The following is a 21,042-nucleotide window of genomic DNA, read 5'->3' as shown; positions in this document are numbered from 1 at the left end:
CTTGCAATAATAGTTGTATCAGTGGAGGTTGCCATGCCTCACAGTATGATAAAGACAAGTTTCGCCCTGTAGCAATACCTCAAAAATTGACCTTAGCAACCCCAGATCCCTGTCGGTAAGCTCCCAAAAAGTAAAAAAAAAATCAAAAAAAAAAAAAATCATAAAAAAGGGTATTGCTATCCCTTTCCCCCAAGGTTCAAAGCTAGTGTATGTGTTGGCTTTCCCCCTCATAGCCATAGAACCATCATTTTATAATTTTTATTTTAATTGTCTCCATTTTCCTAAAGCCAAGTAAAGTAACCCTTGTAAGAGTGACTCTCTAGTCAAGTAGGGAAGCTCATATTATGATGCATCCCTCGGGCTAAGTAGAGAAACCTACTTGTGAGTCTCTCTCTAGCTTTATCCCCTTTTTTTACTTTATTTTTATTTCAGCGATTTTTTTTCTTCATTGCTTTTTAATTGCATGGGGTGTTTATTTTCAGTTATTTATTTATTTAATTTTAATTACGTGGCTTGCGTATTTAAATTCTTCGATGACGAATGATTAGGATGTTATTTTAGATACATATGTTTAGGACGATAATTAAAATTAGATCACAACCATTAATCGGTTCACTTTCGTATTATTAAAAGAAGCAAAAAAATAAAGTGGCTGCTTTCCCTGTGTTCGACCCGTACCTACACTGATCCGTACGCTTGCGGTTACATTTTAAAATCTCAAACACCTACCTCAAATCGAAGATCCCGACGAGCTGATCACTAATTCGGGCTCAAAATACTAAGACCCAGCTCTGGTGAAGCTCTACGGTCGATTTCCTTTCTTCTTCTTCCTTTTCCTTTCTTCTTTCTTTCTCTCTCTTCTTTACTCTCCCACTGACCAACTATCATTAATGAGGGAAAAGACAATAAATGTCTCTTCTTTTATACCTGGCTCCCAAAAATATCTTCTAGTCATAGGTGGGTATATCTCAGGAGGGCATTCTCAGGTGAGTATATCTCAGGTGGGTATTCTCAGATGGATATTCTCAAGTGGGTATATCTCAAGTGAGTATCTCTCAGATGAGTATACCATTCTAACCAGCCCATTGCTAGTGTTCCACTTGGACTTCGATGGGGACAAACTTGTACTTATAATTAAATTGCATAGGCACCCAAAATTACTAGCATGTACCCTTACTTCTTGTACATGGCCTCATGGTCCGTGCAAGTGCAAGGCTTGGGTGGACATATTACACTTGGTACCTGCTCGGTCTTATCGGGCCAACCACAGTTTAAGGTCACTCTTGCTACCATGTTCCATATGGTACTTGCGTCAGTTCGCTCCAGTTCATCCCTTATATGATTAAACCAAGTCAATATGGAAAACTAGACCGGGTTTAGAAAGTAGGGTATCACACTATTCCTATCAGATCCAGAAGCAAAGTATGCATAAAATAGCCCTTATCGAAACAATAGATAAAAAATAGTGCCAAGGGGTGACCATAAAGGGGCTAGGAAGTTGCAAAGGGCCTCCCGACGAGGGTTTGGATATCCAAAAGCAATTACGAAGAAGGATGTAAGGGATGCAATATAGGGTTTGGATAGGGGATCAGGGGAATTTTTATCATCAGTGAGGCTTCCGAAAGTCTGGGCCCGAGATCCACAGGTGCAAGAGGACACTATCGAAGTTAAGGGTTGAGAAACAACCATCTAAACCGAAGTACTTAGCAATAACCGAGGGGGGGGGGAGGGTGTTGGCTATAGCTTTGCGCGTTTGTTGCTCAATAAAGGAAACCACAGCAGTAGAGATGGAGTTATGCATGGGGTTCATTAACGGAGATGAAGGTAAAAGAAAAAAAAATGAACGATGAAGGTTTAGGATGGGGAAGGAAGTGGAAAAAGGGAGAGGGATGTTCTTATCATGTCATAATAGGGAACGACGTAGAAGGGGAGTAAGGGTAACAGATAATGAGTCCGGATCAGGTATTCTTGATTCTCGTTCGGTATTTGATCTACACTTGGACTCCACTTAATCTCTCTCCTCTTTTAATTGGTTTCTATTTTCAGTGGAATCCAAGTGTGAATCAAACGCTGTATGAGAATGATTCGTCACTCCTCCTCCACCACTGGTCCCTGGATTTCCATAGCTGGAGCTGTATGTATTTCACTTTTTCTTTCTGCTTGGTGGTTTACACCATCTCAGCAGCCACATCTGTTTACCGGGAAGGATCGAATCTCTAAGTTTAGAATTATATGAGTATCTGAACCGGACTCACAGATAAGATAATAATGATGAGAGAGGAAGGGGTGAATATAGAGAAAAGAAACGTGCGATATTAGTTAAGTGTATTGCTGCTATGGCTATGCATAGAAAATTTAAAATTCTGGATACATAACCTATTATTGGTGCTCTCTGTTATATTAATTAATGAAGTCTTTCTTGTCCCTTCAAAACTAACTTACCATTCAACCAACCAGTTCCTTGGGATGGGCATGGGGACATGGGATGAAAATTGATGAAGAGATTAGGAAAGAAGAAAGAATAAACAAAGCTAAAATATATTCTAAAGGGTAGAGAGATCACCCCTGGGAATTAAGTATCGGCCATCAGTCTTCTGATGGATCAAATTCAAAGTTCCATGTATATATTCTAGTCCTTAAAGTGTGACGTGTAGAATATTACATAACTTTTGCTCTAGTCACTTCCAATTTGACTTATCTATACGTGAGAACACAGGATTGATACCGGCATTATAAAAAAACAATCCTCTTCTCATTAAATAACTAGGCATATATCAAGCTATTGCGTCATGATAAATTTGTGATTGGATTCGAGAAGCACATGCGCATGCGTATGCATTAATTAAGTGTTTCATAAGAAATAAAAAACAACCATGTCAACAACTATTACTTAATAAGCCATATAGTGGGACCATCCAATTTTTCTTCACTCATGTCTGATTCTCTCTTCTGTTTTCACCCTTCAGTTTTGGTGGTTGGATGGAATTTCTTAAACGATATTATCAAATAATATTTTAGACTTTCGAGAAGTTATTAGATGACCATCATCTTTATCAAAAATTATAAGACCATCATGATAATTGACGATTCAAAATTTTTTTTTTCATAGAAAATTTTCTTCTCTTTATTATATATTTTACTTCAATACTTCCAATAAAAATAACGGAGTAATTTTTACTCATAAGTTACATGAAAATGCCAAATGGAGCCATTTAATTCTTCATTTGTTTATGAGTTAAATGAGATTAGAAAAATGGTTGTATAAGCGTAGTAGGGTTAGCATATCCTTTTCTTTCTAGTAACTATTCCTTTCTCCTTACAGCCCCGGTTGCTTTGGTCTTATTTTTTTTTTTTGTCGTTACCAGGGTGTCTAGGCCTTTTCTTAACAAATGGTGGATGGGATGCTTCTTTATTGGCTCCCTGATGTTAGCTTATCAAATATGATGTTCCTGCGATCATATTACTATACTTTCTTTGAGTAGGAGTATCCATTTTGGGTCTAACAGCCGACAAGATGGAACCGATCATGAAGTTGGTTTGTCTTGTGCAGGATTTAGCGCAATGTGGCTTAACTGAATGATGGGCCTAACAACCATTTGACCAATTGTTTATCTATTTTGGTACCTTTATCCCAATGACCGTTAGGTTTGTTTAAGTTTCCGGGTATATGTGTCAGTGGCTTGTTTTATGTTTCGTCCAAGCCTGAGATCTAGAGTAAGCGGCGATTGGTCTGCAACGGCCCATATTCGGATTACTTCTTTAGTCTTTTGTACAAGCCAACAGCTGACCGAAGTTTTGATTTGGTAGGATTTATGTTTATTTAACCAAGATGGTTCAATCCTTGCTGTAAAAAAGACGATTCCCCTTAAATTGTACTTTAAACTTTTGTTTTGTGAATAAAAATTATTAAGAAAAACGAGGGATGCCCCCAAGACACTCGATCCGGTATGTAGGTGGTTAATTTTATTGTTTTAGAATTTAAGAATAAAACAGGAATTACCTCCAAGGGGGGGAGGGGAGGGGGAGGAGGAGGAGGGGGGTGGGGGTGAGTCTTGTAGGGGGGCGGATTAGCGATGGAGGCCGGTGCCTCGGCGAGGCGAACGGCCCCAGCCGCGCACCAGCTCCGCGCCCCATACCCTCTTCTCGAAAATAAACAGCTCTATCTAGCTCTATCCAGCATTTCTTTGATACTTCTTTCTCCTTCTCCATCAAAAAAAAAAAAAAAAAAAAAAACTCTCTCTCTCTCTCAGCATGTCTGACTTTTGGCCTCAAATGCAAATAAAAATGAGAAAACCGACGCGGCATGCAAACTGACACCCTCTGCTTAGGAGAAATGGCGGCGGTTGCAGAGGGGCCTTTTCCGTCGAAGGAGCGTTCCCCTGAGCCGTCAGATGCCGTCGTCTTCTTTGGAGTCAGTTTGGCGTTGGGTATCGCTTCAAGGCATCTCTTTCGCGGCACTAGAGTTCCTTACACTGTCGCCTTGCTCATCATTGGCATTTGTCTTGGATCCTTAGGTCTATTTTATTAGCCTCTGGTTTTTCAGTTTTCAAATGCTTTTAGTTTGTGTGTTCTTTGATATCTATGCAATTCAACCACTGGGCTTTTGCATCTTGAGATGATTTTAATTTCTCCTCGTCGTTGTTTGTTTGTTTGGGTTTTTAATGGTTTAAATGGTGGAAATCTCTCGATTTGGAATTTTAATTGTTTGTTAATTTCTCAATCTCTCAATCAAGAAAGATTAAGAGATATGTCAAGAGTTGGTGGTGCAGACTTGAGTGTCTTTGAAATGAAGGGTTTTTTTTTTTAAGATGAATGGAAAGGCATGGGCACATCCTAAGGATAAATTCTTCTTGTCGCTGTTGTTTGTGTTTTAATGGTTTAAATGGTGGGAATTTCTCTATTTGGATTTTGAATTGGGTGTTAATTTCTCAATCAAGAAAGATGAATAGGGATGCCAAGAGTTGATGGTGAAGACCCGAGTGTGTTGAAATTTGAAAATAGTAAGTAGGATGGCATGAAGGTTTTTACAGACAAATGGAAAGACATGGGCACATCTTGTTCGACTTTGGGATTCACTGCTGGGACTTATTATTGTCTGCCAGTTTTGACATTCTGGAGTGTGGCCAGAGTCGACTCCACTCCTACAATCAGGAGACTCGAAAGGTTTGTTAGTCTAATTATTGTTTTTATTAAACTGTACGCAATTTAGAGGTTGAAGATGATAGGAAATTCCTGCACTTATTTATTGTTCGAACTATACGAAGATGGGATGATCTTGCTTTTATTTCTTTTGGTCATGCCTGTTTGACAGGTAGATGAAGTAGTCATTCCTAATCTGAAAACATAAATTATCTGATCTTGCCTAAAGTAGTTGATTCCTGAGGTGATTTTAATTAATGGTCCTTACTTCTTACGATGGCCTGTGCAAATGTTGATGGCAGTGTTACACTGGTACTGTCCCTGGGACTTCTGCTATGTGTAAATATTCTGATATGGTATTTCAACAACGGATCTAAAAGGTAGAAAGAAGTGATCACCTGTCATTATGCTGTTACAGCTATGATAATGGTCAAGGTCCAGCAGTTTTTAGTGATACAGTTATTATTTAGATTCTTGTTTGGGTTTTCCAAGAAGAAAAGGCAAGTTTCACAAAAAAATGTGAATAGTTTGTGGAGTCACAGCACTGGATCCATTTTAGTCTTGACGTAAATTCTGATGTTCAAAAGAACCATACGGGGAGATTGAGATTTTGAGATTGAGGGAAACTTGGCTTTGGGATGTGATGTGATGTGACATTTGTAGTTATGTTGGTTCATTGTATTGTGTTGAAAATGAATGGAGCCGGTGATGACCCCAGTTTTGGATGCAGGTTGTTAACCCAACCAGGTTTATTAACTTAGATCTGGGATGTTCTCTGGTAATACTGTCAGTATATGTATTTGGTAAGCATCAAGTTACTCATGAATAAGTAATTAACATTCCTTGATGGAAGCTAACGTTGATTAATTTACTATATTAATTACATTGTTTTTCTTTTATTTCTATACAGATTATCTCATAATTTGGTTTTATTTTCAATTAAATATTTTCTGAAATGATTAAGAACATTTGGAACAATACCTATATATGCATATGCCAGTGCCTCGATTCTTGCACCTATTGAGAAAACCAGTCATCGTATCCTGAATATCAGTTACCTACTTCTCTTAGGTTGTGAAACCTGTAATGATGTGCTAACGATATCCTTAAAAGATTATTAAATTTTGAAGTAGTAGATTGGGAGCTTCTGTCGTATTCCATTGATTTAAACTGATAGCTTATCTACTACCTTCTTTCGTTGAACTCTGCTAGGTTTTAAGCAAGGCTTAAGATTTCGTTTTCGACTAAGATTTGAACCTTGTTTGAAACTGAAATATACCACCGAAATATGGTTTCTTTCGGTGAGGAAAAAAAAAAAAAAAAAAAAAAAGAAAAAGAAAAAGAAACATTGAAGACCCCTCAACTCAAATGCCATTTTGTTGCAATAGTATCGAATCTGAAATATGCCGTCAAAATTTTGACATTTAGGTTGAAATTTTGAACTATGGTGTTAAGTGCTTTCTGATTGAAATGCATATAGTGCTGAAGTGCAGATGGAAGGGCAAAACATGGTACTCAGCCCATGAAGCTTTGTTCAAGATCCATATTGGAGGGTGTTGGCCAGTCTAAGATGGTGAGACCTTTTGCTGATCTGCTTTCTACATGGCTTGTAAACAATGAATCTCATGGGATTGGTTCCGACCATAGGCTATGTTGGGAGAGTCCTTGGTTGATTTAAAATCCTTAAAAACAAGTATGAATAATAATAACCAACTCTCACATATGCATGCTATGTGGAGTATCCTAAATATGCCATAAAACTAAATAAGATAAAGAAATAAATACCTAATACTCTTTCACGATTGTGATTGGGCTGAAGATAATGTTCCTAAAATTTAGGAATCTAATAATGGCTGGCCATTAAAACAATCATGACTGGAAATAAGGAATAACTGTTAGAGTTTATGCATTAGGGGTACTTTAGGAACTAGTTTATTACTTGTTGGCTAATATTGTATTTTTCCTTTTTCCCTTTCACTGCCCTAGGGAGGTGTATGTAATTTCATTTATTATGTTAGTGAACGAATATAGGTGGGAAGAGCTCTCTCTCTTCCACATAAAATTGCACACATTTCCCTCTTCATTTTCTCTCTTCCTCTCGCTTCTTTCCTCTCTCTCTTACCTTGATCCTTGGTTAGTCGACCAGCTGTTCTTCATCATTCTTTGTGTCTCTCTTGGAACCCTAGAAAAGTAAAGGGGTGCAATAGAGACTATACCATGTAAAGCCTTAATGGAGTTTCATCATCAACTTGAAGACTTACTTGAAGGAAGTTTTGTGGCTATGAAGATGTATTAAAGCAAAACCCAACGAAAAAAAAAGAAAGAAGAACACCATTACCACCAGCCCTGGGAACCAGTCACTTTTTCTCTCTCATCTGAACTCAGCTGGAGATGGGACCAGCTCCATTTGAGTCGCCCAAGGGTCTATTTTCAAGGGATGTTGATTTCAGCTGGTGATTTCTACCCTTCTATTTCTGCAACTCATTTCTTGTTTGAACAGTTCTGCCACCAGACTAGCTGCTGACCTGTTGTTACAGCTATTGTTCTCTCCAACCTGGAGCTTGTGTTCTCTCCAACCTGGAGCTTGTTAGGGCAAGGAGTTGGTACCTTTTAGGTCGCCTAAGGGAGTAAGGGTCCTTGAATGGTGGCATAAGTGTGGAGTTTGGAAACATCCTTATCTAGTTGTAGTAACTCAAAATGGGAGAATTTTTTCAGCGCCTCTCTGAACTTTTTATTGGCATTTCTTAAGCAATCTGATTGATTGGTCCCATTTGGTTAAATTGGTTGGTAAAGATTGATGATTCTACTTTGTAATACATGCTAGAAGTGATTTACAATGGAAAATTACTGTGATTGATGCCTTGTTACTCTTTTTGTGAAATTTCCTCTTTGGAAAAATCCTACCTGTGAAGAATAGTTTCTGCTTGGGTTGAGTGTGTTGATTTGGGTTTTCCCCACTTCTACGTTTGTTCCTACATTAAGTCAGAGGTTGGAGGAAGAGGTTAAGGACCACCCCGAGGGAATGATATAGATAGATTCAGATGTGATCATTGTGGGAGATCTGGGATACTTTATGAATGTCCCCCTTGGTATGCATGGCAGCAGGAGAAGGAGGAGCCAACACACATACCATGATGATTGAGGTTGAATCTATGGGATATTCATCTAGACTACAGTCAGACATCAGTTCTCTCACTCAAGATGATATTGCAGCATTTCGCAGTGTTCAGTTATATTTGGATAGCTCTTCTACGCATATAGTACGAAATTCTTCAGCCACCACCTTATAGGCCTCGACTTCAGCTCCTTCCACTGCTTCTTCTTGGGTCTTTGACTTTGGAGCCACTGATAATATGACCGGTATATCTAAGTGTTTTGACTGGTACTTTATCTGTTCTGGTGGGGATAAGGTTAAGGTAGCCGATGGCTCCCTTTCCTCTATTTCTGGTAAAGGCCGTGTTCTTGTTACCCCTTCTATTTTTTTGGACTCTGTTCTTCATGTTCCAAATTTTAAAATTAATTTCCTTTTTTGGATGAATAAAATATCATTGCCAAAAGGAGGAAAAGAATATACAAGGGGGCAGGGAGGGGGGAGAGGGCTTAGCCCAACAAACAGGATAAGCAAGCAAAGGCCAGGACAAAGGGAGAGGGCTTCTGCTGGAGGGCCAGCAAGATTTAAGAATCTTTTTCCAGATGGAAGAGGAAAAGGGACAAGAGAAGAAAAGTTGGTTAGATTGCCATTCCTGCAAAGGCGATAGGAGGGGGGACTGAATGTTCCCGGAGATAAGGAAGGACTGTGTGGGGAGACAGTCAGAGATAGCGCTCCAGGTAGTGAAGCTATGGCGGAGCGCTCCAGGTAATGAAGCTATGGTGAGGGATGTGGCCTTTGAACCATATGATATTACGCCAAGGGACGGTGGGGCAAATGGTACGAGAGTGTTTCCAAGCAGAGGTAGTGGTAAAGGTCCCCAAAGGGGAGGGGAGCCAATAAATTTTATCTTCTCTTCCATGATGACACAAAGTGATATGGGAAAGGGAGGATCAGAGATCAGAGAGGGGGTAAAAGGGGAGGGGTCCAGGAGCTAGAGGAGAGGATGGTGTCAACGGTGGCTGATCTAGGGATACCCGAGGCATAAATGATTCTGGGAGAGATCAATTGGGAGAGGATGCCAGAGGGATGCTAAGGGTCAAGCCATAGGGAGGTTGAGGATCCACTACCGATGGAGTGGGAAATGGCAGAGTGGGTCAGGGGTCTATAATTTAGAATGGCACACCAAATCCAAGAGGAATTATGGGAGAGGGAGGTAGACCAAAGGGAGTCATGTTTGAGGGGGTGGGAATAGACTCAGGAGACCCAAATGCTCTTGTGCTTGGTGACGATCTTCCAAATGAGCTCAAGGATGGAAGTAAAGATGACATCTAGGATTCTACGAAGGTCAAGTTTACCCTTAGATTGGGGAAGACAGACTTTGTCCCTACAGATAGGCCTGAGGAAGTGGGAGGAGCCTACACCTTTCCAAAGGAAGAAAGGAGAGATGTTGATGGTTTTGAAGGTGGACGAGGGGAGAGAGAATACTCTGGTCAAGTAGAGATATAAAGATTGGAGGACTGACCTAATGAGGACCAGGCGACCGGCATAGGATATGAGCTTTCCTTTCCAAAGCTGGAGCATTTTTCGGATTTGATCAATCAGGGGGGAGCAGTGATAGGCGGAGAGCCTAGAAGAAGTGAGAGGAAGACCCAGGTACTTGACTGGGAGGGACCCTAGGGAAAGCCAGTAAGAAGGAGAAGACTAGCTTGGTTAGAGGGGGAGATGCCCGAAAGGAAGAGGTTAGATTTGAGGAAATTGATACAGAGGCCAGAAAGGGATTCAAAGAGGTGAAGAGAGGACATGATAGAGGAGATAAAAGATTGGCTAGCCTTGGATAAGATCCTGAAATCGTTAGCAAAGGCGAGGTGGGTAAGCATAAGAGATTTGCATTTAGGGATAGAGAAAATGAGATGGAGGTCAGTGGAGGATTGGATGGATCTGGAGAGAACCTCAAGGGCTAGAGAGAAGAGGAAAGGTGAAAGAGGGCGGCCTTGTCTGATACCCACAGAGGAGGAGAAGTAACCGGCAGGACTCCCGTTAACAAGCATGGAAAAGGAGGGGGAGGTTTTGCCCCTAACCAAATCCTTGAATTGAGCCTTAACTGTAACTAAATCCAGCTCTTCCGAGAAGTTGAAGACAAATAATCCATTGTCAAGGAGGAATGTGGATAAGGTTCCGCGAATTTTGTATTGCTTAGTAAGGGAAGCCTTCACGATGTGGAAAGGGTGGCGAGTTATGAGGAAATTGCTCAGCCTCGAACAGGTTAGAGGGACAAAGGCCTATAGGTTTGCCGAGGTAGGAAGAAGGTGGGACACAAGAGAGGGGGTGACCTGCAATGGGAAGAGTGGGGGAGGGGGAGGGGTTTGAAGGAGTAGGTAGGCCAGAGGGGGAAGAAGATATAACAGAGGACCAGGATTTCGGATGAAGAGGAGTAAAGGAGGAGGGTGGAGGAGAAGAGGGAGCTGGAAAGGGATTAAGGGGGAGGGGGTACCGATGACAAGAGTGCTGGGGAATATCGGACGTGGGAGTCTAGGACATCAAGGGAAAATTCTCTATTTTGATACAAAATATCTGGGAAAAAATAATCTCACTCGGTTGTGGGCAAAGACTGAACCACCTTAGTTAATCTGAACTCCATTTAGTTACGGTTAAGGCTTAGTTGAGTTGAGTTGAGTTAGAGATTAATCTCTTATCCGTTAGCCACCTAACCAAATCCTTCAATTGTTATGTTACTTTTTTTTTCCATCTCATTGTGTTTCTCAGGATTTATGACAAAGAGAATTATTGGCACTGGAGGTTTGGAAAAGGGACTCTACCTTCTTGATCCAGGAATGTCCCCTCTACCTAATGCTTAGTCCTACATATATGGGCGTAATGACAATAGTTTTGATGACTCTCTGATGTTGTGGCATCAATGTTTGGGCCATCCTTCTTTTGGTGTTGTGAGAAAAAAATTACCACACTTGTTTTCAAAAATTACTCCTTTCCATGTGTTTCAGTGTGAGCCCTGTGTGTTTGCTAAACATTGTCGTTCTTCTTATCCTTACCATGGCAATAGATCCACGGTTCCCTTTCATATTGTGCATATTGATGCATGGGGACCTTCTCCCTCTACTTCTCTATTTAGTTATCGTTATTTTGTCTCCTTTGTTAATGATTATTCCCAGTCTACTTGGACTTTTTTGATGAAACATAAGAGTGATGTCTGTGATATCTTTAAATATTTCTATCAACTGATTCTTATTCAGTTTTCCACTCATATTCAAATTGTTCATTCGGATAAAGGGGGTGAGTACATGTATGGTGGACTCCAGACATTTTTTACCGACAATGGCATTATCCATCAAATTGCTTGTGCTAACACACCCCAACAGAATGGGATGGTTGAGAGGAAAAATCGCCACCTATTGGAAGTCTCTTGAAGTCTCCTCTTTGGCATGCATGTCCCTAAGACTTTTTGGTCTGATGCTCTTATTACTACTGCTTTCCTCATTAACCGCATGCCTAGTAAATTTCTTGGTTCCAAATCTCCTTTGGAAACTTTGTCTCCTCAAGCTTCTACTTTTCCTCTTCCCCCAAAGTGTTTAGGTGTATCTGTTATATCCATATCCACAAGTCTGCTCGGACTAAACTTGATCCCAAGGCCCTCAAATGCATCTTTCTTAGGTATTTCTCTACCAAAAGTTACAAATCTATCATACATCTTCCCGCCGCCGACTTCTCAAGGATGTCACATTTTTGGAGTTTGTTCCCTTTTTTGCTCATTCTCAACATCCTCTTCAGGGGGAGAATAGTAGAAGTAAAGAGGCTACTAATGTCATTCCTTTTCTCACACCCTTGCCTATTCCTATTATCCCATTTCAGCTTAATTGGGAAACATAAAGAGGTGTATATTATTAACAATTGTGAAATTTAGGTGTTGGGTCTGGTAAGGAGAATGAACCTATTGTGTACAAAAGAAGGGAAAGAAGACCTGCCAAGAGTCACTCTTTGGATACTCATCTTGAGATCCACTTTCCTCAGTCAGGTAACATTCCTCCTCCATCTTCTGAGTTGGACCTTCCATTGTTGTTCGAAATGGAAAGAGAGTTTGTACTAATCCCATTTCCCAGTTTGTTTCTATGATGCTCTTTCTCCTACAGGTGTTGCTTTTTCTATTGCCCTTTCTTCTATCTCCATTCCCAAGATTGTCACTGAGGCCTTGTCTGATCCAAAGTGGAAGTAAGCCATGTCTGAAGAAATAATGGCCCTTGAGAAGAACGGTACTTGGAAACTGGTTGATCTTCCCAAGGGGGAGAGTCTAGTTGGATGCAGCTAGGTTTGTACAATCAAGTACCGATCTGATGGTGCTGTGAGAGATATAAGGCTTGGTTGGTGGCCAAAGGGTACATTCAGGTATATGGAATTGACTATTAAGAGAATTTGCTCTTGTGGCCAAGCATAATTCGATAAGGGTCCTCTTATCATTGGCGGCTAATAAAGATTGGCCATTGTATCAGCTAGATGTGAAGAATGCTTTTCTTCATGTTTATCAGAAGAGGACATGTATATGCAAACTCCACCAGGTTTCAAGTTTCAAGTTTCAAGTTTCCCTCAGCTGAAGGGAAAGTGTGCCTTCTTAAAAAGGCTTTATATGGCGTCAAACAGTCTCTAAAGGCTTAGTTTGAGAGGTTTAGACAAGCCATTTTAAAGAATGGGTATTCCCAGAGTCAAGTTGATTACACTGTGTTTACCTGGCGAGGTAATGGTACTATCACATCCCTTATTGTCTATGTGGATGATATTATTATGACTGGAAATGACGAGGGTGAGATAATGGGATTGAAGACCTACTTGGCCCAATAGTTTGAGATTAAAGATCTGGGTTCCTTGAAGTATTTCTTGGGGATTAAGTTTTAAGGCCCAAGAAGGGAATAAACATCTGTTAAAGAAAGTTTGATTTTAGACTTGTTGAAAGAGACATGGATGCTGGGTTGCAAACCAGCACACTCTCTTATTGATCAGAATCATAAGCGAGGAGAAGACTGTGGACATTCTCTTGTTGATGCTGGAAAATACCAGACTTGTGTGGAAGTTGATTTATCTCTCGTTGACTCACCCAGATATTACCTATGCAGTTGGGGTGGTGAGTCAAATTTATGCATGCTCCCAAAAGTGGACACTTGGATGTTTTATATTGCATTCTCCAGTACCAGAAGTCCTCTCCAAGGAAAGGACTTTTGTATGCCAGGCACAATCATTTGAGGATAAAAAGCTACACCGATGCTGATTGAGCTCGTTTAGTTTCTGATAGACGATCTATATCTAGGTATTGTACATTTGTGGTGGTAACCTGGTTACATGGAGGAGTAAAAGCACCTGTTGTAGCTAGATCAAGTGCATAGGCAGAGTTTAGGGCAATGGCCCATGCAATTTGTGAACTCATATGGTTAAGGTGATTGGTCCAGGAGTTAGGGTTTGACACTGAAGGACCTATGGGGCTCTACTGTGATAATAAGGGAGCTATAAGTATTACTCACAATCTGGTGCAACATGACAGAACAAAGCACATTGAGGTGGACCGGCACTTCATCAAGGAGAAGATAGGCACTGGCTGCATTTGCACCCCTTTCGTGGGGACATGTGATCAGTTAGCAAAGGGGTCATCTTTCACCAGTTCAGTATCCTATTATGCAAGCTGGGAACAACAACAACAATCATAACCTTATGTCCTTATCCCAACTTAATGGGGTTGGCTACATGGATCCGAGATAGGAAGAGGATTATAAAGAGACAACATAAGTAAGGTAAGGTGAGGTGAGGTATAAAATAGGTAAACGTAGAAGTCAAAGCATCACAGGAACATGCCCTATAAGGGGTCGACAACTCGGGTCCTTGTCCTCTACAAAACTCTATCCATGGTCATACTACAATCTAGCCCTACCATATGCTTCTCTCTTCTTACCACTTCATCAATATTCATTTTGGGCCTGCCCCTACCCCTTATAGCTCTATCCAGTTGAATATGATATCTCTTCCTCACTGGGGCATTCATAGGCCTCCGTTGGACATGACCATACCACCTCAACTGGTTCTCACAAAGCTTGTCTTGGATAGGGGTGACTCCCACATCGCTTCCAATACGATCATTCCTTACTCTATCTCTTTTTGTCTTGCCGCACAACATCCTTAGCATTCTCATCTTCGCTTCACTCAGTTTATTCAAATTACTCTTCTTGACTGCCCAACTCTCCGCTCTATAGGTCATAGCTGGTCGTATAACTGTCTGATAAAATTTTCCCTTGAGTTTGATAGGCACGCATTTGTCACTAAAACTCTCGACGCACCTCTCCATCTCATCCATCTCACTTTAATTTTGTGGGAAACATCGTCCTCTATATCACCCTCTTTGCTAATGATGGATCTTAGGCATATGGTTTAAAGTATCTCCGATACCGATACGATACCCTCTGATATGTATCTTAAATTTAGCCAACCGATACGGTGGCCTATACTGATACTTTAATCCTTGATCTTTAGCATATCTTAGCGTATCTCCGATACGATACAATACTCTCCGATACATATCTTAAATTTAGCCGACCAATACTACGACTGATATCGTTACTTCAATCCTTGATCCCAGGTATTTAAAACAGTCACTTTGACGTAGTTCCCAACCTCCAAGGCTAACCACTCCCTCCTCTCCACTAGTTTGGTTGAAGGGGCACATCATATATTCTGTCTTCATTCTATAAAACTTCTTGACTCCGAACATGATCTCCATAGTTCCAGTTTAGTATTAATCCTTTCCACTGTTTCATCTGTCAGAACAATATCATCAGTGAATAGCATACACCATGGGACTGCGTCTTGGATGTGCCTGGTTAGATCATCCATAATGAGTGCAAACAAATAAGGGCTTAGGGCTTATCCTTGATGTAGCCCAATCGAAACTGAGAATTCATTACTTTGTTCCTCTGTCATTTTGACACTTGTCACCACTTTTGACACTTGTCACCACTCCTTCATACATGTCTTTAATAATATTCACATAGTTATTCACGCCACTTCTCTTCTCTAGGACATGCCAAATGAGCTCTGTCGGTACTCTGTCATTTGTTCTCCAGCTTGAGGGGGAGTGTTAGAGTTTATGTATTAGGGGGTATTTTGGGAACTAGTTTATGTATTTTTCCTTTTTCCCTTTCATCTCCCTAGGGAGGTGTATGTAATTCCATCTATTATATTAGTGAATGAATATAGGTGGGAAGAGCATTCTCTCTTCCACATGCGATTGCACACATTTCCCTCTTCATTTTTTCTCTTCTTCTCCACTCTTCCTCTCGCTTCTCTCCTTCTCTCCTCCTCTTTCTCTTGCCTTGATCCTTGCTTAGTTTCAATTATAACATCCTAACCTTTATTAACAAGTAAAATATAACTAAAATAGGAAACTAAGTTCCCTAAACAACCCATGATTAGACTAGATAAGGCTGGTTCATTGAACCTGGTTACCCAATTGATGAAACCAGATTTTGAACCAAAAAAGGTTCAGATCTGAACCAAACTAACCCAAACCGGTCCTGCGTTATTCTAGGCATTCAATACCTTGGACTTGAGAGAATAATTACCATAAGTGCTGAAGCTACTCCAACAATTTTGGAGTCTCAATTGAAGAGTTTGAAGAATAGATTGTTCAAGTTCATCCTTCATCCAAGTACATCTTTAGCTTCTTGATTTCATTGGGTATTACCTGTAATGTTAATGTTGGATATATAAGGTGTTGGAAACGACATCAATATGGGCTATCAACACAGTCAATCTCTGTTACTCTACTCAAAAAGCAAATTATAATTAGGGGACCAAATACTTGCAGGGTTTGGAATATTGGGATGAATTCTGTGAGGGCTGAATGGGATGTTCTGAATCGTAAAAGGGCTCCCTAGATGAGTAAATAGAATAAAATTGGACCAGGAATTTCAAACAGGAAATTAGCTTGAACAGGATCTAAACCAGCAGCATAAACCAGAAACTAATGAGTAAAAATACAGATCTGAGAAAATTGGTAAAACCAGTATAATAACCATAGGGTATGAAAGTATTTGGATCTCTTCTGTAATCATAGTATAGATAGAAGCATAGATAGATAGGGTAGTAGAGCAGGAATCCACCTAAACCGTGTTGTGATTCTTGTGAATCCAATCTCCCTGTACACTCAGAGTCCACTAGGTAACATTGCTGAATCCACAGAGATAGGTCTGAATCCACAACCAAAATTCGGAAACTGAACATCTTTATTTCTCCAAATCAAGGTGATAACCTGAAGGCCTTACATGTATTTATAGGTTATTCCTTAGTCTTTTAATCCAATCAGAATATTGGTTAAAATAATGTAGAAATCAAATTTGATAAAAAAATAGAAAGAAGGGAACTAAACGGAAAACTTGTTCAAACTTCCAATCAACCAACCAAGGAAGAGATAGAAACTGACTAGGAAACTAAAAATAATAGAAAATTACACCCTGCACAGGGCTGGAAGTTAATAACTAAGCCAGCCTAGCTAAGTAAATTGTGTTAACAATAACAATTAAGAAAATAGAAAATTAGACTTCTTAGCAGAATCCATTGATTTGGACTGCTGGAGATAAGGTTCTTGATCTGATCAGGAATCAGAAACCGCGTAGAAAGCTGGAACCGCAGCCTGTTGCATGGCAGCCATATCCTCCATCATGGTGGTTGTTAAAGATTGGAGAATGGACCTCACTACCATAGGTGTACAAGCTGTATGTGTACCACTATAGGGGGATTGTCCCTATCGTGGTTACATATTCTGTTTCTTATTTTATTTTCTTGTCTAAGTTAGATTAGATTAGATATGTTCTATTTTCCTTACTGGACTGGGTCTCTATTTCGTGTTTATCAAGGAATTATTTTCCTTATCTGATGTAACTTCTTTGTTGATAAATTAGTGGCATTCTCGCCTCTCTCTTCTATCCTTCTTATCTTTTGGTCGATTACTGCTTTATAGATACTGGTATTGTAACATGGTATCAGAGCTCTATTAAACCACTGGTTGATCTCTTTCTCATTCTGGTTTGATTGTCGATTCAAATTTTTTTTTTTGGGGTTTTGTTCTGGTTTCAGCAACCTATGCTGCCTATACTACTTGAAGTCCTAATTGATGATGTTAAGAAATTAAATTAGGAGTTTAGGACTTCTCAATTACCTACCTGCAGGTCTATGAAGATCTCTTCCTACTGCAAACAAGTTCATGAAGATTTATGCTATCAACTCCATTCTGGATATATATTTTTTTTTGAAGTGATCTGTTAAGTTTTACGCGTAAGAAGGGTATTTTGGCCTTATTGGTTTCTATTTTGTATTAGGGTTGACTATCGCAGGTTATAGGTGTAGTTCTGTACCTGTCCTATTTTTGGAATATAATATATATATATATATATATCAAAGGTCTAACCTGCGGCAGACGATTTTGGTATGATCGTAGGTTAGTTCCTCTCTTTTGTAGTGATTTGTGATCTCACCTCTCACCTCTTTTCTCTCTTCAGTCTTCTTTCTTTCTTCTTCTCTTTTCTTACTTTCTTCTTCTCTTTTCTTTCTTTCCTTGGTTTGGTTGCAGGATTCTGGAATAGTAACATGGTATCAAAGCCTCTGTGATCAAACCTAGGGTTTATACATTTCTCTCTGCTGACTTCCTTCTTCTGCTGAACCTCTCTGGTGTGTAGCCGCCTATTGCTGCGTTTACTGTGGTTTAAATCACATGGAGTGATTATTCTTGGATCGTGATATGATACTATTGCCCTAATCGATTTTTTTTTAGTAGGGTTTTGGTGATTTTTAGCAGGGTTTTTGTCTAATCGATTTTTAGCAGGGTTTTCTTATACCCATCGATTTTTGACCCATGGCTCTGGTAATTATATTGGTGATGACTATGGTAGGATCAGGTATTGATGCTATTGCTCTGTAATAGAATCCCCCATTCTATGGTACTATATAGATCAACATACAAGTGATTGTTTGTTTGCCTCTACATCCGGCTATTAGATTTGCAATCCTTTCTTTTCTACTTTTTTGGTTCCTCATAGCTGAGACCAAAACTACCACGGCTATTACATCTTCTTCGGACAATGTGAATGTCCAGATTACCTCTATCAAGTTCAAGGGGAGTTCGAATTACCTCTTTTGGGCTCAATCTGTGAAGGTTTATCTCATGGCTAAAGACAAACTTCAATATACTATATGTGATCCTCCTCAGTTGTCTGATAAGGGATATAATGACTGGATGAAGGACAATGCATTAATTTTGATATGGTTGTGGAATAGTATGGAACCATATTTTGCTACCAATGTCATGTTCCACACTATTGCACAAGGTGTATGGGATGATTTGAAGGAAACCTACTCCTAGGAAAAGAATATGACTCGTATCTATGATATCTATGAAAAGCTGTTCCAATTTCGCCAATCTGAGAAGTCTCTATTAGAATACTACAGTGCTTTCAGGGGAATGGTTGAAGAACTCAATGTCTTCCAACCCTTGACAATAGATATTGAAAATCTCAAAGCTCAGCGTAATGAATTCTTTGTTTCCAAGTTCTTAACTAGCTTGAATAATGACCTGAAGGCAGTGAAGGGTTATTTACTTGCTGGCGACACCGTCCCTACATTGAACGATACCTACTCACTCCTTCAGTGCATCACATCTTCTACCACACCTGATCAGTCCACCAAAGACAATTTAGCCTTTCTTGCTAACCGTGGACGTGGTCGAGGTCGTGGGGGAGGCCGTTCGTTTGGTGGACGGGGTTCTAGTGGACAACACTTTGATCATGGGCAACAATTTGATCGTTCTTCTCGCCAATGCTCTTACTGTGGGAAGCCGAACCATATTGTAGAGATTTGTTGGGCAAAACATAGCAAGCCAGAGTGGGCAACCTAATTAGCCAATCATACAGTGTCAGATGATGGTACTGACATGGTGTCTCCCAATGATACTAAACGAGGGACTTTTTCAGGAGACTCTTCTAATTTTATACATGATGATATCAATCAATTACTAAGGCAGTTGTAGACTCTTGAGGCATCCTCTAATACATCTAATGGTGTGTCTACATCTATTGCTACCTTGGCACAAACAGGTGCATTAGCCCTTCTTACCACTACTTCTACCCCCTGGATTATTAATTCAAGGGCCTCTGCTCATATGACTGGTAAGTCATCCTTGTTTAAGTCTTTTTCCCTAGTACTACATCTACATCTGTTGTTCTTGCAAATGGTGCTTCAACCCCTGTTCTAGGTCACGGTACTATCTCACCTGCAACCTCACTTAACCTGTCCTCTGTGTTACATATTCCGTAATTTCCATTAAGTCTTCTCTTAGTAAGTTAGTTAACAAAGTCCTTAAATTGCTCTGTAACTTTCTTCTCTTCTTACTACATTTTTCAGGATCTTCACACGAGGAAGACGATTGGTGAAGGGCGTGAAAAAGATAGTTTATATTATCTCTATTGTGATACTCTTGCTACTTCCAATGCTGCTACAGCCGTTGGGATGTGACTCCTTTCCTATGGCATTGTCGTTTAGCTCATTTGTCCTTGTCTAGGTGGTAAATTTTATTTCCTAGTTTTAAGTCTATACCAAAGTTAGAGCATGAAGCGTGTGAGTTAGGAAAGCATCACCGTGTGTCTTTCCCATCTCGCTCTGTGCTTCGGAGTCCGTCTTTATTTTCCTTAATTCATTCAGAGGTTTGGGTCCTTGTCGAGTCAGCAATAGGTTTGGGTTTCGTTATGTTGTGACTTTTGTTGATGACCACTCGTCTTACATAGCTGTACTTGTTAAAGGATCAATCTGAATTTTTATCTATGTTTCAGACTTTCTATAATGAAATAAAAACTCAATTTGGCATTTTAATTAAGGTCTTTCATTCTGACAATGCTTTAGAATATGTCCAAAATGAGATTTCTAATTTTTGTGCTGATCAATCTGAATTTTTATCTATGTTTCAGACTTTCTATAATGAAATAAAAACTCAATTTGGCATTTTAATTAACGTCTTTCGTTCTGACAATGCTTTAGAATATGTCCAAAATGAGATTTCTAATTTTTGTGCTGCCCGTGGGATGATACACCAGACTAGCTGTTCTTATACCCCTCAACAAAATGGGGTGGTTGAGCGTAAAAATCGCCATCTCCTTGAGGTAGCGCGGGCAATTATGTTACATATGCATGTTCCGAAATCTTTTTGGAGTGATGGTGTTTTAACTGCCTGTCATTTAATTAATCGCATGCCATCTTTAGTGCTTTCCGATCGATCTTTTTCTATTGTTTTTCCTAACTTGCCCAGTTTTTTGGTTCCTCGTGTTTTTGGCTGTGTCTGTTTTGTTCACAACTTGCATGCTCTGTCTGATAAGTTTTCTCCTAGGTTCACTAAATGCATCTTTTTGGGTTACTCCCGTATTTAGAAAGGGTACAGGCGCTATTACGCAGTCACTCATCGCAATTTTGTTAGTGTTGATGTGTCTTTTTTTGAAGGCACACCCTTTTTTCTTTCTTAGGCATACCAACCCGGGACTAAGTGGACTTCTCGAGCTCCACCTCCTATCCCTACACTCATTCCTTTCCCTGATACCCCTAGTGTCAGCGTCCCACCTCCTCTACAGGTTTATCAGCGTCGGAAGCAGCTCGAAAAGCCCAGTGGTGATACTATTACTCCAGTTGATTCACAACCTCCGCTGCTACCCTCCTCTGGTGAAGCTCCAAGCCCTTCTGTCCTAGATGACTTACCAATTGCTCATCATAAAGATAAATGACTTGCATTA

At 40.0% G+C, this 21,042-nt stretch overlaps 1 protein-coding gene across 9 annotated transcripts in view; it reads left to right on the top strand.

The window, feature by feature from the left end:
- Window positions 1-4,216: 4,216 nt before the first annotated feature.
- Window positions 4,217-21,042, top strand: part of LOC122062099 (sodium/hydrogen exchanger 8-like) — a 109,894-nt gene continuing 93,068 nt past the window's right edge. For 3 of the 9 annotated variants that reach the window (XM_042625747.1, XM_042625745.1, XM_042625744.1), the window contains exon 1: window positions 4,217-4,514. In XM_042625747.1, coding sequence (XP_042481681.1) covers window positions 4,304-4,514 — 211 coding nt within the window. In that variant the 5' untranslated portion in view covers window positions 4,217-4,303. Of the gene's footprint in view, window positions 4,515-4,937; window positions 5,164-5,869; window positions 5,943-6,057; window positions 6,713-21,042 lie in introns of those variants that run through there. The other 6 variants (XM_042625750.1, XM_042625751.1, XM_042625749.1 and 3 more) reach the window with 6 other exon arrangements.

Source organism: Macadamia integrifolia, chromosome 14 (assembly GCF_013358625.1).
Source record: "Macadamia integrifolia cultivar HAES 741 chromosome 14, SCU_Mint_v3, whole genome shotgun sequence".
In the NCBI taxonomy this organism is placed as follows: domain Eukaryota; kingdom Viridiplantae; phylum Streptophyta; class Magnoliopsida; order Proteales; family Proteaceae; genus Macadamia; species Macadamia integrifolia.
This window is presented reverse-complemented; position numbering and strand designations above follow the sequence as displayed.